Source organism: Hoplias malabaricus, chromosome 5 (assembly GCF_029633855.1).
Source record: "Hoplias malabaricus isolate fHopMal1 chromosome 5, fHopMal1.hap1, whole genome shotgun sequence".
In the NCBI taxonomy this organism is placed as follows: domain Eukaryota; kingdom Metazoa; phylum Chordata; class Actinopteri; order Characiformes; family Erythrinidae; genus Hoplias; species Hoplias malabaricus.
In genome coordinates, this window is record NC_089804.1 from 5,813,513 (window position 1) to 5,833,512 (window position 20,000).

At 44.5% G+C, this 20,000-nt stretch overlaps 1 protein-coding gene across 1 annotated transcript in view; it reads right to left on the minus strand.

Moving 5' to 3' along the window:
• Nucleotides 1-20,000, minus strand: part of plxna1a (plexin A1a) — a 252,313-nt gene that overhangs the window by 70,751 nt on the left and 161,562 nt on the right. Inside the window, 4 exon segments of the mRNA XM_066670409.1 lie at nt 12,176-12,290; nt 17,907-18,006; nt 18,660-18,716; nt 18,719-18,812. Of these exon segments, the coding sequence (XP_066526506.1) occupies nt 12,176-12,290; nt 17,907-18,006; nt 18,660-18,716; nt 18,719-18,812 (366 nt within the window).

Sequence of the window (20,000 nt, forward strand, 5' to 3'; positions counted from 1 at the left end):
ATAAAAAGTGCTGTTTGTTTTTGTTAAAATCGTGAACACCACCTTTAAAAGGCAACTGGAAAACAGGTAAAACCTGTGAACGTAAGTCACATGACAAGGTAGCGACAGAGAGGAGTAAGGAGATAGTCACATGAAGAGAAACTAGCACATGACCAGACAAACAAACAAAGCATGAGGCAGATTTAAACAAACCAAAGAGGCACATGGCAGTCAGAGAACAAAGCGCAAGACTGAGACGAGGCAGAAATGGAACAAAGCACAGGAGAGGAGCAGAATGTGACAAGGACGCAATGAAGGACTTTTCAAAGCTACAACCTGGTCAGATCATAACCCAAATATATAGATCATTAAAAAAACAACTGGTGTCCAGATTACTGACCTGAGAGAGATCGTTTTAGATTTCCCAATCTGAGAAAATGACACACACATGAAAGGGAAAACGAGCTGAAGGGAAAGAGAGAAGCGAGGAGCTGGAAAAGTATTTCATTAACCATCCTGACAGGTGTCAAAACAGAGTTGAAAGAGCAGATCAAATTGCACACTTGCTGAGCACAATGGAACAATGGTGTACCTGGGGGATTCATTTGAAGTCTCTCGCTTCTTTTTCCCCCGTTCTGCCGTTAAGCTTTGAAACAACTGTGACTCTGGCGAGGCTGAAATCCAGGTTAGAACACAGTGAGCTCCCCCAGCGCAGTAAACCCAACACAGTGAGTAACTCGTTCCGAGCTAAGCCACAAGCCCATGAGCGAGGCAGACAGAGAGAACCATCTTTACAGCTGCCTGGCAGTCGTGAATTCACTTCCATTTACTTTATGCTACTATACGTTACGACTATACGAGTTCTGATGCATTATTAATATTTAACATTACTTTTTTTAAAGTACATTAGCGAAACTGATTATGTTTAGCATCATGCACTGTTCTTGGCTTAGAAGAGGCATGGCTGCCTACTGACCGACAATGACCAAGTGTGGAACTGTGTTGAAAAGCACATCTGTAAGACCACTGCTACAGACAGGAGAGCTAATCATAAACCTCATTACCAATGTCATGTGGTTTCATGTGGGTTTGTAAATTTGTTTGAAATATTATTGTGAAGTAGTGTGAATACATACAGTGGTGTGACTGTGTTTGTCAAACTCAGCTCTCTTGGCAAATTTAGTCAAAATCCCTTATGCTAAGATCCGCTAATATGTAGCTTGGTTAGCTTAGTGCTACGTTTAAAACCCAAGTGCTTGCACGCGGCTTGCACAAACTCTAATGAAATACGTTTGTATTTAACAAAGTTTAGATACTGCTTGAGAGTGTATTCATACTCTGCTAATGTAATTCAACAGCCCCAGTATTGACAATTGTTGTGGAAAAGAGGTCAAAGCTGAGACTTGCTAGTTATTTTCTAGCGGAATGAAGCTGCTCCACCTTCACCCTGGAGGGGGCGCCACGCCTTTACAAGGCAACACACACTCACACATTCACTCACTTTTGAGTCACTAATCCACCTACCAACGTGTGTTTTTGGACTGTTGGAAGAAACCGGAGCACCCGGAGGAAACCCACGCAGACACAGAGAGAACACACCATACTCCTCACAGACAGTCACCTGGAGGAAACCCACGCAGACACAGAGAGAACACACCATACTCCTCACAGACAGTCACCCGGAGGAAACCCACGCAGCCACAGGGAGAACACACCACACTCCACACAGACAGTCACCCTGAGCGGGACTTCAACCCATAACCTCCAGGTCCCTGGAGCTGTGACAGAGACACTACCTTAAACTGTTTAAAGTTTGAAAAATGAATACCTCAGTAGTTCAGCTCCCAAAATATGGTACAGGACTAAAAATGTGGCTGTAAATTTTGCATCAGCAAACAACACAGACATCATCTTGAGATGGAGCCCGTACGGGTAGCAGCACTGCGAAAGATGATAACGTGATTTTTTTTTGGGCTTTCCTCGGTCTGACGCCTGGCAGCAGCAAGTATGCTAGTTGGCTGTTTGTTTTGCTCAAATGCAGCCTCCAGCTATGCTACCGCAAGCAAAAATGTTCCCGCTGCCCTCTCTCTTCTCATTCTCCCTTGCTCCTCTCTGATTTACTCTACCGAGCACTGCGGAGATTCTGCGATGAAAACCCTGTTAAGAACAGCTCGGTCTGCAAACACAGCATGTGCGGTCCACTTAAAAGCCTCAACCTTAATGTTTTTGTCCTGAGCCTGCAGCGTCTTCCAGTGCATTGAGGTAAATGTCTTATAATAACACTGTGGCAACAGGTTTGGGCTTAAGCAGCGTATATGACAAATATAGGGGTCTTTTAAGGTTGAGGGGAGTAATCCATTGGGCTTTTTACAGTACACACACAATGTCAGTATGCAGCGTCCATGCTCAAACCTGTTGTCAGCTCCTCTCTGGTGAGTGAGGGATAGCATCGGTTAAAGATGACCGCAGAGCTCTGATGGATGGGCACTCTCCTGAGTGACAGCAGCAGGCCAATAGGGGCAGAAGATGTCCTGGGAGAGGCCTTATGGATTACTGATGCAGCCCATTGAAGCGGCCCTTTTCTGGGGAAGCTAAACCTACGAGTGCTCACTACATGTTGGAGGAGAAGAAAGCAAGGCCAAGAGAAAAGGCCTGATATAATGATCTCCCCAGGGAGACAAAGAGATTCGTGTATTATCTCACTCCATCCGGCCTGTCAGGTTAAGGAGCAAGAGGCACATATCATTATATCGGTGTCCAGATATATATCGAGGCAAAAAAATTCTATAACAGAACTCCAAACGGCTGCTTATTATAATGAATCCAGGCTTCAGAAAATTGTGGATCAATATCGGTGGCGAAGGATTGGATCCAATCCTGTAACAAATCTAGCATGAAATAGCGCACGCTCACATTGTGTGATGTAGTGTTATCGATGCGTTTCTTCCTGTGGAGTAGGAAGTAATGGGCAGAGTTTGAGCAGTTGACTACTGAGGAAAATGACCTATTTATCTTAGGTCGTCTTATATTAGGTAAAGGGCTTCCACTCAGATGTAGGCTACATCATTTAAAGTTTATTCATTTTTAACACTGTCCAATACTGACTGAAGTCTCCATTACCATGAATGAATTCGCTTCAGGACAATCCATGGGTTGCAGATGACATCACAGTGACGTAGAGCAGCCGCCATATTGGGGACTACTCTTTACTCAAACACACAGTTCAAATAAATACTGTGATATTTCATTTGTTTTATTGTTTCTGCCAACACTGTTCGTCCTCATTTATGTGTAATATCAAAGAGATTTGTAGAGGTTTGTAAACAGAGCTCCGTTCACCTGTGTTTCCACCTTAAAGGCTAAGCACCACTTAATGGACCTCCATGAATATTTCACATTATTGTAGTTACTGACAGATATAAGTATGAATTAAAATGAAAATAGCTGCTTAATTTGCTTTAAAACTGACAATTTTATTAAATTGACGGAAAAACCCGAGCTCGCTACGGAAATTCTTGACAGATTTAGTCCATTTTCTGGATATTTTGGGATCTTTGGGCCATTTGTGCACAGATGTCCCACTGTACATTGAATGATTGCAGCCAAAAACAACACACTTTTTCGTCATTTTGCATTAAATTAAGTGCAGCTTCTAGAGTTGTTGTCCACCATCTACGTCACAGGCAAGACGCCTATTAGAGTTTACGAACACCGTTGGGGGGGGGGGGGGGGGGGTTAAAAGACCAACGGTCTTTTAAACCTTATTCCTTCAATTAGTAAGAAATAACATGTTTTCTGACTATCAATAAACACAAGTTAGGAACTCAACACTGTATTTATTTGTTTGACACTTTCATAGAGCTGCTGCTTAGCCTTTAAGTGATCCCAAACAGCAATAATATGTCAGTATTACCCACCTATGAAGCAAGAATAGAGCAAGATCCTCATTTTGGTTCGTGCTTTTCAACGTTTGGATTTTTTCAGTCGTCTTAAAAACTCCAGATGCCTCCGCCATGAGCAGAGAGAGAGAAAGCCTAGCATACCGGACTGAGACAGTTTGTTTTTATACTCATTTTATAAATACTTTAGACCATTTTTGAGTGCGCAAACCGACTGGAGAGAAGCAAATGGTGAGATTTTATAAGATCTTCTGAATCTTATATAAAGTGTTTATTGATTACGATCGTCGTCTCTCAAAAGCCGTGCTCTTTGGGTGAAGGCTTAGTTGGTTCCAAAATGCAACTCCAAACCATCAAAGAGCATGTCTGCTTCCTCTGTGTCATCAGTCTGAACTGAACTCAGTGCTACAAAGACGACTGATTGAAAACAGCCTGAGAAACTTGGAACCCTGCTCCAGACTCTGGGCACCGCTGAAGGCTTTGCACGAGCTTGCGCCATCTCCTTGACTCTGGAATGTAAAATTCATCTTCAGCCTCCATTAGGCAGACAGACGCTGAGGCATCTGGAAATTAAGATTTAATACACTTTGAATAATTAAAGCCAAGGATCTGTGGCTTCCTCAGATCCCTCTGAAAGGCCTATTGCCAGAGGGAGCCAGAGTTGAGGGCCTGCTCACATCACAGCAGGGTGGACCCCCCGTCAAAGCGCGCAAGGTGAGACCATGTGGACTGCTTCGGGAACGGAGTAATTCAAGTGGAGGCCCGCTTTTGCTCTCCCTAGAACATGAAATGCTAGATGGATTTGGCTGGCACGCTACATGTAGACACAGAGGGATCGGTGAGCACTGGGGTGAACACGGCTCAGCGCTCTTGGCACAGCCAAAGGAGAAGTGATCCAGAGCCTGGAGCTTCTCTGGGCTTTTCCCCTGCTGTTTGTACCTCGCTGCTGTCACCAGTAGTTCTCGGATCACACAGAAGTGTGGCAGAGTGTTTACAGGAGTCCGGCTTACAGCAAGGATTCTGGGGGCAGGGCAGTGGGCTAAAGGTCAGGGAAGAGGGCCTGAGACTGAAAGGTCACTGGTTTGACCTCCGGGACCTGCAGGAGAAACCCGAGGGCTGGGGCTGGTGAAGATACAGTGCTTTCTCTTCCCTCAACATTTATGGCTGCACACTGCCCCAAGTATATTTGTGTGCTTACTGCCCCTAGTGGGTGGATGTACAAATAGCGGCACACGCTAGCGGCAGAGAGAGAGAGAGAGAGAGTTACACAGGGATTCAAGCAACCACCTTTCAGGTTCAAATGTATCTAAACTATTAAAATCCCATTCAAACTAGCACTGAAGAGCACGTCAATAATTCATCGTACTGTATGCCGTGATACACACGAGGTTATGAAGACTACAGAAGCCTACAGGCTACCGAGGCCCTTGCTCCTTGTCAGCGCTTCTGTTGAAGCCGGCGACACACACCTCTTTGTTTATTAAAGTAAATGCAAAGCAGTGCACCACTGAACCACGAGCGTCCCCCGAGAATCCGGAGGAGTTCCTTGGTGATACACCGGCTCATAACTTATTTATCAAAGGCCCCATTAGTCTCACAGGAGCTCCTCATTAACGAGGCTCATCCGCTGACAACAACGTGGAGGAAAAGCCCCGCTTCATCATTGTTAAAAACAAGCCCCCATTTGTTGTCTTGAGTGGGAATACATTTCCAGCGCAGCCTTCGTACGGCCCAAGGTCGAGGTGAAGTGTCCTAGAAACGGGGAAACGGAGAAGGGCATCCTCATACAGCCTTCAAAATGTGGTGGAGGTGGGATAACCTTTAACACCAGCTCCAGGGCAAAAAAAAAAAAAAAACCACTTACAGTTTGACAGTGAAAAATCTTTTTAGGACGAACGGACGAGTGCAGCACACACCTCTTCTCTTCACAAAGAACCTTGAGAAACACCAACATGTTGTGGCCTGTGTGAGTGTGTGAGTGTGTGGGTGTGAGTGTGTGAGTGTGTGTGAGTGTGTGAGTGTGTGAGTGTGTGTGTGAGTGTGTGTGTGTGAGTGTGTGTGTGTGTGTGAGTGTGTGTGTGTGTGTGTGTGTGTGTGAGTGTGTGTGTGTGTGTGTGTGTGTGTGTGAGTGTGTGTGTGAGTGTGTGTGTGTGAGTGGGTGTGTGAGTGGGTGTGTGGGTGGGTGTGTGTGTGAGTGAGTGGGTGTGTGGGGGTGTGTGAGTGTGTGTGTGTGTGAGTGGGTGTGTGGGTGTGTGAGTGTGTGTGTGTGTGAGTGGGTGTGTGGGGGTGTGTGGGTGTGTGTGTGTGTGGGTGTGTGTGTGAGTGTGTGTGTGTGGGTGTGTGTGTGTGTGTGGGTGTGTGTGTGTGGGCCTCACCTATTATATTCCTATAAAAAAAGTAAAAAAAAAGCAATGATTTTCTCTGGAATCTGTGTTAAATGTCACGTCTCTATGATTCGGATCATTCTGAGGCACAGTGAAGTTTCCTCGGACTGATTGCCCCCCCCCCCCCCCCCCCCAACTGAATCTGTTCAAACTGAGTGCGGAAAACAAGGGCGACCCAGGACCATTGGTGTGAATATCACCATCGTGCTGTTTGTAGATCCCGGCTTGTTGTTATTGATAAATGCAATGAAAAATGTAGCCCTGCCACAATAAAGAGAGCCCAGGAACTGACCACGCTCCCCTTCTACAACAAAGTCACACACTGTAGGGCTTTCTCCAGAAGGAGAGGCGCATGGGTTTCATTTAGAAATAAAGCTAAGCCCCTGCACTGTTTATTTTTATTTGCGTTGAAGTGAATATAAAAGGGCCATGCTCTTCTTGGTTCATCTCACATCTGTTTAAGTGATAATTAAAAGCTGGTTTAAATCTTATACACAGACCACACCAAAACACACTGAAAACTGACTACACACACACACACACACACACACACACACAGATCAGCCATAACATTATGACCGCCTCTTTGGTCTGTAAGTATAGAACCATCCTCTCAGTTCCACTGATCACCCAGGAGCACTTTGTACATCTACAATTACAGAGTGTAGCCCGTGTGTTGCTCTGCATACTTTGTTTGCCACTTTTGACATTGTTCCTCAGCGCTCAGGACCCCCACAGAGCAGGTGTGATGTGGTGGTGGATCATTCTCAGCGCTGCAGTGAAACTGACATGGAGGTGGTGTTTTGTGCTGGTGTAGAGTGGATCAGACACAGCAGTGCTGCTACAGTCAATGTTACCCCTTTATGGGGCAGGAATAGAGCAATATCCTCATCTAGGTTCATGCTTTTCTGCTGTGAGCAGTGAGAGAGAGAGAGAGAGAGAGAGAGAGAGAGCCTAGCATATCGGACAGAGATAGGAGCTTTGTAAACATCCTCAGAAATCATGAATATCTCCTTTAAGGGCTTCTGACCGTTGCCTTAAGAATGGCGCACAACAACACACCGTTCCTTTTGCGCTGACCACAGTGCCTCCACACACCGATTCTCTGGTCATCTCCTCTACGACAAGAACCCGACTCGTCACTGAAGACTGCCCCCACTGCCTCTGACACAGCTGAGTGACTCAGACACTACTGCAGCCTTCGGTGACGTTGACATCACTTCCTCTCACTTCTCCCTCTCCGTGGCTCTTGTAGCATTTACAGATGTCGCTGGAGTGTGCCTTATTTTACCCACCGCTGCCAACAGCATGCTACGGTATTATCTGCAGAACCCATACGTCGACAAGACCACCCCCGCTTCTCCGAGCCCCCTACAATGCTCTCAAACTCCTCTCCGAATACGTTACCCACACATCGGCACAGGTCGGAATGAAAAGCACGTGAAACGGTACGACCTTAGAGTCAGACAAGGCCCATCCTTGATTACATTCGCATGTCTCACGACGTCACACCCACCCTCCAAGTTTCCTTCCTGTGGGTGTCTTCCGTCTCTCGTGTTCCGGCGGTGATGTATAGGGTGACAGCTCAGAGAAGAGTCTTCACTGTTCAAGAGTGACTCAGTCAACTCCCTGCCAAGCGCCGTCTCAAACAGCAACCGTAGCCTAACCCTGTGCGGAAGAGTGGAACGAATTCGTTAGCTGCGCCGCTTGTTTGTTTGTGTGTTTGTTTATTTCTCCTCGTGGACTTCTCAAGTGCAGCTTACCCAAGCAATTTTCTGCCTGGTCAGGTTTAATGCGTTCCTCTGTTTATCCGCTGTCAGGCAAATGTTGATTTATATACATTTGATTTGCAAATGCTACTCATTACATTCAGTGCCTGATGAGCTTATACCGCGCGCTTACATAAGACACGCTTAATGTGTGCGAGGAGGTTTAAGGTAAAGGCCTTCTGAAATGTTACCATGGATGATTCAGCTTTAAAACGTTGCTGAAGTCATGTTAATACTCCACATGGTAAACAGTAGTAGACCCGCTAGCTTTAACGGAACGGAGCTGAGAGAAATGAAGGCTTCGGGGAGTGAGGGTTAGAAACTAAGAAAGAATTAGAGAAAGGCACCGCATTTCGAAATCGCATCGCAGCTGTTACTTATTACCAGGCCTTAACCTGGAGACAAAAATCCAGGCTGCAGGTCTCAAGCACTGATCTTCTCATTTTCTCCTGTATATCCCACAACTTTAGCCCTAAACCCCAAGGTTACTTTCATATCAGACCCTGCCTTCCACCCAGACACCAGCACCTACCTCCACTCACCGCGGCTGTTTAAACTTGCGATTAGACGGTAACGATGCTGCGGCAGTGGGTGTGTTCGCTCTTCTACGGGAAGCCATAATCCATGTCATTTCCTCAGCGAGTTGCAAAGAGTGTGTAGCGCAGCAGGCGAGATGAAAGAGCACCCAGTAATTGGATTGAGCTGGGACCCCTCATGACCAATTAATATCATAAATACAGCAAAATGTAAAGCCCGGGCGGAGGAAAGGAAAGGTGTGGGGAGTGAAGAGAGAGAGCGAGAGAGAGAGAGAGAGAGATAGGGGCATCCAGCTGCTGGTAAACACGTGTATACCTTACATTTACAGGGATGAGCATCACCACCCACCACCCCCTCAAACAAACACCTCCTCAGACGACTTGACACAGTTAGAGACTCAAACTCTCCCCTGAGACCGTTCAGCATGTGAAGGATTGAAGTGTGGCTATGTTTGTATTGAGAACAGCATGAAGTGCTTGCTCAAACCGTGGCGTGAATACAGATAGTCGCGTGTACGCCTGGATGCGCCACATGCATTTTTGGGTAGCACCTACAAGAGGAAATGGATGTGTTTTTCACTTCTGTGCCTTCACTTACGATCTTAAGCTACTATTTTGAGTGGACAGAGAGTGGACACAGGGTTTAAAACTCCAGCAGCACTGCTGTGTCTGATCCACTCTACACCAGCACAACACACACTAACACACCACCACCACGTCAGTGTCACTGCAGCGCTGAGAATGATCCACCACCACATCACACCTGCTCTGTGGGGGTCCTGAGCGCTGAGGAACGGGGAAAATAAGAAAATATGCCAGTGGACTACACAAAGTGCCCCTGTGTGGTCACTGGAGCTGATACGTGTCGATACAAGGCAGGCACTGTATAGACGTACTGTGTGACAGAATGCATTCATGTGTCTATTTTTGTTCATTGAGGTATTTTGTTGTTGTTGTGATTGTATATGTTCTTTTGGGGGACTAAATAATCATAAAGCACTGTACACAAGCAATGGTTGCCATTCCAGCAGTAGACGGAGAGAGAAGCGGAGATGTGATTGATATTGTTTTTTATGCAAATGTAGCATTTGGAAATGTAGAACACGGTACAATTTGCATAGTCATTCAGTCAGTGCTGTTTATAAGTGCATAAATCCAGCCTGCTCTCCTTACAACAGCTGCTGAGGCGAAGCAAACATCGTGGCATAACAACAGGGAGGTTTAAATGAGACTTGACTGAGTGAGAGTATATGTGTGTGTGTGTGTGTGTGTGTGTGTGTAATATGAAATTCGCATGCATGTATGAACTCACACTCAAGTGCCCTACCAGTCACAAGCTTAAACACACCAACATCGACCTGCGTTTTGCGTAATCTCACAGACATTCTAGCGGCTTAAAGTCAGGTCAAAGAACAAATATAAAATTAAAGAGGAGTCAGTTCATGTTTGATATTGTTCTCAACACAAAATTAAATCAAAAGGGCGAGATTAAAACCACTGTTTGGTGACGTGAGTAATGCTGAATATCCCGTTACTATGACACCTATTAAGACGTAAGGTAAGGTAACAGTGAGGTCTTAAAACACATCTTCGGGAAAAAGCATATGAATTAATCCGAAAAGAGCCAAACAATGGTCATTTTGTCACAGTCATGTTTTAGTCACAGTGTCTCCAGAATGGAAGGTCTGTTGGAGTTTTGCTGCTATGCAACTGTTAGTACCTACAAAAACAGGTCCAAGAAAGGACTATTCATTGGTCGAAGTGACGTCAGGTGATTTTTTTTTTGGACTGAGTGCCATATTGTGTATGACTGTCTGGTTTCAGAGCACAGCGCTAATGTAAACGGATGGGAAAGATGAAGTAACGAATCTCATACACTGCTCCTCTCCCTGCACTGGAGAGAGTCTCAAAACACTCTGAATCACAGAGGCCCACTGCCTCTTTGCATCAGGGGAGTAAAAGATCACACAATGTAGCATAATGAGGAGAAAAAGACAGTTAAAATTGTTAGCCACATTAGCATTTTCATAATAGAATCTAATGAAAAACTGTTAGCACATCAGCCTCTAATGCGTTTCTCTGCTCCTCTGATCAAATCTGTTTTGTTTCAGTGCGTAAAAGACTACAGACACAAGGCACATATTATTTTGTCACATTTGATCATCATTTACAGGTAAATAATCAGCTCCCACTGTCCCTGCGCTCTGATGTTTGGAGGAAAATGTTTTATTGCGACAGTCGTCCTAAATTATTCCTCTGGTTTGCCTTAAAGTTTAATAAAGTAGTTCTCTGTTGTAGTTGTCTGAAGGTCTGAGCGATCAGTGAGAAATGTTTGCGATCCCCGGCAAAGCTGAGGTCAAATCTTAATTTTACTGAGCTATAACTTTCACATTTCCCTGTCACATTAGTGTCTAATTACTGTCTGGGGCCTGTATTATTAGTTTTATTATCTGTGATGAGTGCTATGTAGTGGAATAGAGCTACTTCGGCCCGAGCTCCTGTACTCACTGACACAGACAAACAGAGTGCGTCGTTTGGACAGAAATAATAAATCAATTTAAATATCTTATTATTTATTTGAGTTGTGTGTCTGAGTAGTGTGTAGATCCCCAATATGGCGGCTGCTCTACACTGTGAGGTCAGAGTGTGGTGTGTTCTCCCTGTGTCTGCGTGGGTTTCCTCCGGGTGACTATCTGTGAGAAGTGTGGTGTGTTCTCCCTGTGTCTGCGTGGGTTTCCTCCGGGTGACTGTCTGTGAGGAGTGTGGTGTGTTCTCCCTGTGTCTGCGTGGGTTTCCTCCAGATGACTGTGTGTGAGGAGTGTGGTGTGTTCTCCCTGTGTCTGTGTGGGTTTCCTCCAGGTGACTGTGTGTGAGGAGTGTGGAGTGTTCTCCCTGTGTCTGTGTGGGTTTCCTCCGGGTGACTGTCTGTGAGGAGTGTGGTGTGTTCTCCCTGTGTCTGTGTGGGTTTCCTCCGGGTGACTGTCTGTGAGGAGTGTGGTGTGTTCTCCCTGTGTCTGCGTGGGTTTCCTCTGGGTGACTTTCTGTGAGGAGTGTGGTGTGTTCTCCCTGTGTCTGCGTGGGTTTCCTCCGGGTGACTGTCTGTGAGGAGTGTGGTGTGTTCTCCCTGTGTCTGCGTGGGTTTCCTCCGGGTGACTGTCTGTGAGGAGTGTGGTGTGTTCTCTCTGTGTCTGCGTGGGTTTCCTCCGGGTGCTCCGGTTTCCTCCCACAGTCCAAAAACACACGTTGGTAGGTGGATTGGCGACTCAAAAGTGTCCGTAGGTGTGAGTGTGTGAGTGAATGTGTGTGTGTGTGTTGCCCTGTGAAGGCCTGGCGCCCCCTCCAGGGTGTATTCCTGCCTTGCGCCCAATGATTCCAGGTAGGCTCTGGACCCACCGTGACCCTGAACTGGATAAGAGTTACAGACAATGGATGGATGGATGGATGGATGGACGTATAGGATGAAATGTATAGTGTATTGATAAAAGTTTAGAGAAAGTATATACATATGACATGTCGGAGAGTGGTTATGTGTGTGTGTGTGTGTGTGTGTGTGTGTGTGTGTGTGTGTGTGTTTTAAACACCAGAAAATAATTTAAAAAGTCTCTCACCTCTGACATGTTCACCCGGCCCTCTTGAAAGGAGCAGTCGTTGGCATTGTGCGTACACATGTGGCGATATTTGCACCAGTGGCAGGGGAAGGAGCCATTCACACAGGAAAGACATCTGTAGAGACACAGACAAAAGCACTCTAACCATCACTGCGCAAAACTGCAGCCATCTCTCACAACTGCCACGTGTCTTTATCTTTCTGTCAAATGTCAGCAGTATTTTCAAAGCATCAAGAGATGAGCGCCGTAAAGAGGACACCATTTAAACGAATCAAATCACAGTCTTCGTATGGTTTCAGCTTGTTTCTTCCACTTCCCTGTCACTCGATACTTTAGTTTGTTCCCACGGGACGCAATATGTTCAGCGTCGATCGGGGGGAAGACTAAAGGAAGTCCGACAGAAGAAACGTCATGGTTTAAGGGATGCTTTCTTCAACAGGATTTGGGCAAAATGGATGCTAATGTTTATCACAACCTCGGCAACATTCAGTTCCTTCACATAAAGAACACAATGTTCACAGGAAAGGAACAGGGTGCTGCTGGGAATTTAAAGGAATGTGTAAGTTATGTTCTACTTTTATATACACTGCAAAAAATGAAATGTAACAAGTAAAATTTACTTAAATCTACTATAAATATCTAGTGCTACTCACTTGAAAATTGTTGTATGAATATAATAAGATTATTCCACTTATTTCTAGCTTATTTTTACCTGTTTTAAATCATTTTATATACAGAAAGTGTCTTATTCCGGTGGCAGATATTTTTGCTTAATTCAAGAATTAACATAAAATGATGCTTAAAAGAAGCAAAAATATCTGCCACTGGAATAAGGCACTTTCTGTAGATAAAATGATTTAAAACAGGTAAAAATAAGTTGAATAATCTTATTATATTCGTACAACAATTTCCAAATGAGTAGCACTAGATATTTGGACTAGGTTTAAGTAAATTTTACTTGCACATTTTTTGCAGTGTAATCTGTAGATCTGGTCTGATCTCGACTGTGTTAAAAAAACAAGCCAGAAATGTGATATTCACTGAAGTATAAGAGGAAAACAGGTCATAAAACGTTGTATTCTTCATAAAAAATTGTATTCTTGATTGCAATATCTACATTTTTGGAAAAATAAAAAAATCAAGAAAAAATAATATTACGAAATGCATAATGAACACATATTAATATAAAAACAATGGAGTAAATACAATTTATTGTGACCACATCATCACTCCACACATCACAGTGAGAGGAAAAAAACAAACAAAAAAAAACCACAAGGACTCCTGAAGGACAGTTACTTATTATTTTTTTTTTATGCGTATAAAGTCATAAGAAATACATGTATGTTAACTGGCAGCATAGCAACACGATGGTCAAAAATAAATAAATAAATAAATAAAATTTGGGATCTATTTCTCTAGAGGTCTTATTCAATTAAGCCCCATAATGAAACACAGTTTAGAACGCGATTGGTGCCTGGAGCTACAACAAAAGCATTAAACTAAACTGTATCCCTTCCTCATAATAATGGTGCAGGCTGAGGCTGTGTGGGGGGAACCCCTTACACCACAATTACTTTAATTCATTCCAAGATCCAAGGTTATAACGTACGCTGAAATTCTGAATCGCACATTTATCATAAAACAGCCTCCACTTCCACTTTGAGACCCAGCAAACTCTGTGACTGTGCCCTGGCCTCTGTGGACAATGAAAAAGCCATTGAGCAAAACAGGAGCAGGCTCATCCCTCTCCTCTCCCCCCTCTGTCCGTGCCAAATGTTCAAAGGCTTACATTCAAATACACTGCCAGTGCAAGATAAGGCTTTCTGCTCATCCTGCCGTACTCGCACAACAGGATGCATAAATGCATGTGGATTACAAGGCTAGGCTAGAGAGAAAGGAGGCAAACGTGTACACACACACCAAGACAGAGAGAAGTGGGAGTCGTGGGGAGAGGGAAAAACACAAGCTGAAAGTTAGAAAGCATGCACTAGAGCATGATCACAATGATGGAGCGGAAATGCTGTGTTCTGTTTGAACTTGGATGCCAGATTCTCCTCGTTTCAAATAAGAAACTTTAATCGCAAGTTGGATTTCCTACACAGGAATTCAGGAGAGCCTCACGAACCCTGAGTTCAGAATACAAAATGGCTGCCCGCACATCAACAGCATGTAAAAGCAGCGGTATTACAGTTTATTAGTGCTTCTATCGATTTGTGTCTCGTTAGATCAGTCATACACAGAGTTCTGTGCGGCTGCTCTATGTGAACATGTTTCTATGGCTTAACGTGAGCTATCGTGTGTTATTTACTGTTGTTGCTAACAATGCTAACCGGGGACAAGCTAACCACGAAAACCTAGGGCATAGTGACTTCTGAATGTCGAACTGGAACGTGGTCAGCTCGGGTGTAACGTCATTCCAGCTCCTACATGTGACCTCTGAGGTAAATGGGACACAGCATGCGCTTTAGATTCTCAGACAACAGTAAATAATTAGCTTAGAGCTCGTCCCCACAGATCTGGATATTTTAAAATAAGGACCCTGTCTGCGTTCTGCCTCCCATCCACACAAAACAGCATTGTAGGTCACTCAAAATAGAAGATTTGCGCACCTATTCGTGATATAGTCACAAATTTACGACATTTTATGCGACAATATCACAATCATAAGTGCATGGGTAGTTACCATAGAAACACTATGCGACAGTAACACGAAAACTCCTCCTCATTACAGGCGTCATTACTCATAACATCACAGATCATAGGTTCTTATTCCAACAAAGTCGTAAAGTATTTTATTATAATATTTCTCCTAATCAAAGCTTATTATTGGTGTCCTACTTTAGCTTTAACGCTAACAAGAACATTTCTTTCACTTAACGTTATTTTGACTAATTTTCAAAAGGTCATTCTTCCATTAGTGATCCCTGGATACGGGGCATTAGATCAGTTTGTATTTATGGATTATGTAGAATAAGAATATTTTCCGAGAAAACGGCCCAAACTAAAAGGAGAGGACCAGCAGGTAGCACAGGCACGAGGGCCCCCTGAAACACTAGTTAAACTTGCAGGCTTCTGCTGACGTAGGGTGGAGTGCACTATGTACTTAATCTCCAGCAGCCAATGGCGGACTAGATCCCGCCCTGCCGTCAAAACAGCACCAGAACTCAGAAGCAAGAGGCTTTTCAAACTGAAAGCCAGTCCGAGCAGGTTTTGGAGCTGAAAGTGAGACTCAGAGAAGCGTAAGAACTGAGGAGAAACGCAATGAAAATCGCAAATACAAAGTCAATTATTTAAATATGGAAATATTCGTCTTTACAAAACTGTTTTTAAAACTCTCAATATTATTATTATTATTATTATTATCGTTACACTTATATAGCGCCTTTCTAGACACCCAAGGACGCTTTACAATCTACACTGCTCAGAACGCTCAATTCACACACACTGGCGAGAAGCGGCAGCCAAACGCGCACAGCGTACTCTCAACCAGAAACGACCGTCCACCTGGAGGACTGCATCGGGCACTAGGGTTTAACCCAGGACAGAGCGCCAATCCATATCTGGGCTCACACATACAGACAATATTAATAACAGTCCCCTCCTTTGTTTCAATTTTATTTAACCCTATACATGACAGGTGTACTGTAGATTTGAAGAATTGTTTTTCTTATAAGTTATAGTTTTTCCAATCCCTGCACTTCATTAAGAAAAGAAGGATTAAATAATAAGGAAAATGTTCCTCGTGTTCACTAGGGGTGCCTATATTCGTGGAAGGCACTGTCTATTGTCTGATATTATATTTTGCCATATTAGTTTCACCCCTGTAATTGTCACATACTGCACTTCAATTCACTGCCTCTGAGTTTTCAGGAGGATGAACAGTGTTGTGACGAGGAGAAGGTCAAAAGAGAGCAACTTCGCTTGACAGACGTTATGACTGCGTGGGGCCTGTCCTGGAGTGCACACACACACACACACACAGAGAAATGCACAAAAGACAGTGTTTTCCGTGCACCCTACCCACATGCATTAGCTCCTTTCATATTGAAATTGGTGAGCTGCTGCTAACCTTTCAGCTCTATGAATGTATTATCCCTCGTACAATAGGCAGAATTTCTACCTCTTTTCTTCGATTTCTTTCTTCCTCACTCCCTCTCACTCACTCTTCCAACACACTGCTCTCGTTAAAAATGCATTGGGGCCTTCCTATGCTCGATTAAGCCGTCCCCACTGTCTTTTCTCATGCTAAACTCTAATATTGTTAAGTTACATGTAAATAGCTGGCGGGGTAAATTGCAGCGGCAGACAGGAGCTTGTGTATACACACACACACACACACACACACACAGTCTGTAATAAGACACCGCTGTGCTCCGCCATTTAAACACACACCGCCATCGTCCACAAACAAATGATAACTTCACAGGAGTAGGCAAGTGATTTCTGTAAATTTAAATGCAAGTTTGTGTAAAGGAACGGGTGTCAATTGAACATCGACTATTAACCCTCCCATAAAAATCACACAATGAACCGAGCATCTGGTGTGTTTTAACGTGGAGGAAAAACAGAAAACAGATATTTGGTGTTCTTTGGACAGTGACTGGTCAGGTTTTCAGTTTGTGTTGTTCATATCACACACACACACACACACACACACACACACACACACACACACACACACACGAACCACACAATCCCGCTTTTCACATAAACGCGTATTGACACATGCATTTGGAGTACCAGGTGAGCACTTCACACAGCCCCTGCACATTTAATGGCCTGGCCTGGTTACTAATCAGAAAAGCACTGCCATAGTAATGTATGCCAAACTGAAGAGCTGCAGCACACAGAGGCTGCTTAATGAAGGAGAGAGGGAGAAACACCGTGAGATAATAAGAGAGGGTGGGAAAGATGGAGAAAGCAGTATGGAGAGAGAGAGAGAGAGAGAGAGAGAGAGAGAGAGAGAGAGAGAGAGGAGAGAGAGAGGAGAGAGGGAGAGAGAGAGAGGAGAGAGAGAGAGAGAGAGAGAGAGAGAGAGAGAGAGAGAGAGAGGAGAGAGTGGGGAAGAGAGAGAGGAGAGAGGGAGAGAAGAGTGAGAGAGAGGAGAGAGGGAGAGAGAGGAGAGAGTGGGGAAGAGAGAGAGGAGAGAGAGAGAGAGAGAGAGAGAGAGAGAGAGAGAGGAGAGAGAGAGAGAGAGAGGGGAGAGGAGAGAGAGAGAGGGGAGAGAGAGAGAGAGAGAGAGAGAGAGAGAGAGAGAGAGAGAGAGAGAAAGAAAGAAAGAGAGAGAGAGAGAGAGAGAGAGAGAGAGAGAGAGAGAGAGAGAGAGAGAATGCTCTTAACATCTGGAGTTGCACAGACACAGATTGCAACCTGTTGTCAACTAGAAAATAGAGGCACATAAAAAGAACAAGAAAAAAAACTGAGGAGGAGAGAAAAAACAAACTGAAAAGACCAAAGAGAGGAGGAAAATTAAGAGGCAGAAGGAAAATGACAAGAGAGCATAATGTGAGTGTGTGTGTGTGTGTGTGTGTGTAAGAGAGAGAGAGAGAGAGAGAGAGAGAGAGACAGGGAGAGATAAGCTCCCAGTAATTTATTCTCAAGAAATAAAGTGCTGAGATCAGACTCCCGCGCTGGTAGTAAAAGCACAACACACGCAGAGCTTCAGTCTCTCTCTAACTTTTTCAGATCTGAAGTATTGAGCAGAAACAGTGGGGGTGGGCAAACTTACGACTGGTGGACACTGCAGTTGTAAAAGACAAAATCCACACTAGCAAACTTCTTCCCTGTCTCCTTCGACTTCAGGTAGAGCTTCATCACACGCTTGTCACCTACAGGCAGAGACAAAGACGTGTCACAAATATCAACAAAGAAATAGATACGTGTGTGTGTGTGTGTGTGTACTAGGAATGTATCACACTGTGGGGACCAAAACATGTTTACACAGTCAACTGTGGGGAGAGAATAGTCCCTCAACATTCACATCTCTGTGGTCCGTTTACACACCAAAAAAAAAAAGCTCAGTGTTTGTACGCAGCCCTGGCTCAGCAAATAGGAAACAAATTAAGTGTCTTGGTCTGAACTGGCTCAGGAGATCTCTCCCTCTGTTAACTGCTCAGGCATCTGGAGGCATCTGGAGGTGTTTGGGTGGTGGAGAGACTTCTGAACTTTGAAAAGCATGAAAAGAGTTGAGGATGTTGCTCTATTTCCGCTTTGTAAACGGGTAACACTGACTTACTATTGCCGTTAGTTACTTTACTTAAGGAGGAACTGACTCCAAATCTGACTCCAAAACTCGGATTGAGTTTCAAATGAGTAACAGGAGTCCTCCAGTATCATCTACTGTGCCTTTAAGCCTTTAGTACGTACAGAAATCTTAATGATGACTCTCCATAAAGTGAATCAAAGTCTGTAATGTCACCGAAATTCACAGATAGAAGACTGAGAGGCTGTGTTAGTGTGTGTGTTTGTGTGTTTGTCTCACCTTGGTTGCGTGTAATGGGGGCTATTTCACGTGTGGTGGGGGACAGACAGTAGATAAGTCCCCGATGATGTGTCCCTCTGTCTCTGTGTAATCCTCAAAGGAACAGTTTACCCCCACGGACAGACTGGGCACGTTCTGGGCCTGCAGTATAAGCTGTGGAGCAAAAAAGACATTGTTACTCATAGCACTGCTGTAAAGACCTGTGTATCACCCAGCAGTCACATGACAGTGTGTGAATTTGTGTACATGTGTTTCATTTATAGTATAACAGTGTGCTTGGTGAGTACAATGACACCGCAGAAGTGTTTAATATTAAAAGCATGTTTTTTTCCTAAAAGGTGTGATTCCAGTCTTTTTTCACACAGATCCAGATATTTTTAAAAAACAAGGTTTTTGTGTGTGTTTTGGCCTCTCATTCACACAAAAACAGCATTTTATTTCACCGGGAATGTAGGTGGGGCACAGGTTTCTTGGTCTAATAAGTTTGATATCCACTGGTGTAAATGACTCTCTCTGGCCAATCGGTGCTCTGAAAGGTTTACAAGCCATGGTTTAGTCCCTACTCACATGGAACCAGGAGCAAGCAGGGGCGAATAAAGAACCCGGTTCCAAAGACCAAATTTGTCTAATGGTAAAGCAAATGAGCTGAGCAGAGATGAGAAGAGTTGAGCCAAGTCGAGTAGAGTCAAACTGAGTACAGCCGAATCAAGTAGCGCCTATCAGATAAGAACAGATCCAAGTAGAGACGAGCCAAGCAGAGACGAGACGAAAGAGCCTAGTCAAGTAGAGCTTAGCTGAGTAAAGTCTAGATGAGTAGAGTCGAGCTGAGTTGAGACAAGGCCAGTAGAGCCTAGCCGAGTAGAACTTCGTCAAGTAGAGTCAAGGAGAGTAAAGACGAGATGAGTACAGCCTAGTCGAGAAAGAGCCTCCTCGAATAGAGCTGAGCCGGGCCTAACTGAGTAGAGCCTAGCTGAGTAGAGATGAGCTGAGTAGAGCCTAGCCAAGTACAGCTGAGCCTCCTTGAGTAGATCCTAGTCAAACAGAGCCTCGTCAATTAGACCCAAGTAGAGTAGAGACGAGATGAGTAGAACCTAGCCAAGTACAGCTGAGCCTCTTTGAGTAGATCCTAGTCAAACAGAGCCTTGTCAATTAGATCCAAGTAGAGTCTAGTCGAGCAGAGCCTAGCTAAGTAGAGACAAGACGAATACAGTCTAGCCAAGTAGAGTCTAGTTGAGTAGATCCTAGTTGAGTAGAGCCTAGTTGAGCAGAGCCTAGACAAGTAGAGCCTAGTTGAGTAGAGCCTAGCCAAGTAGAGCCCCGTCAAGCAGATCCTAGTCGAGT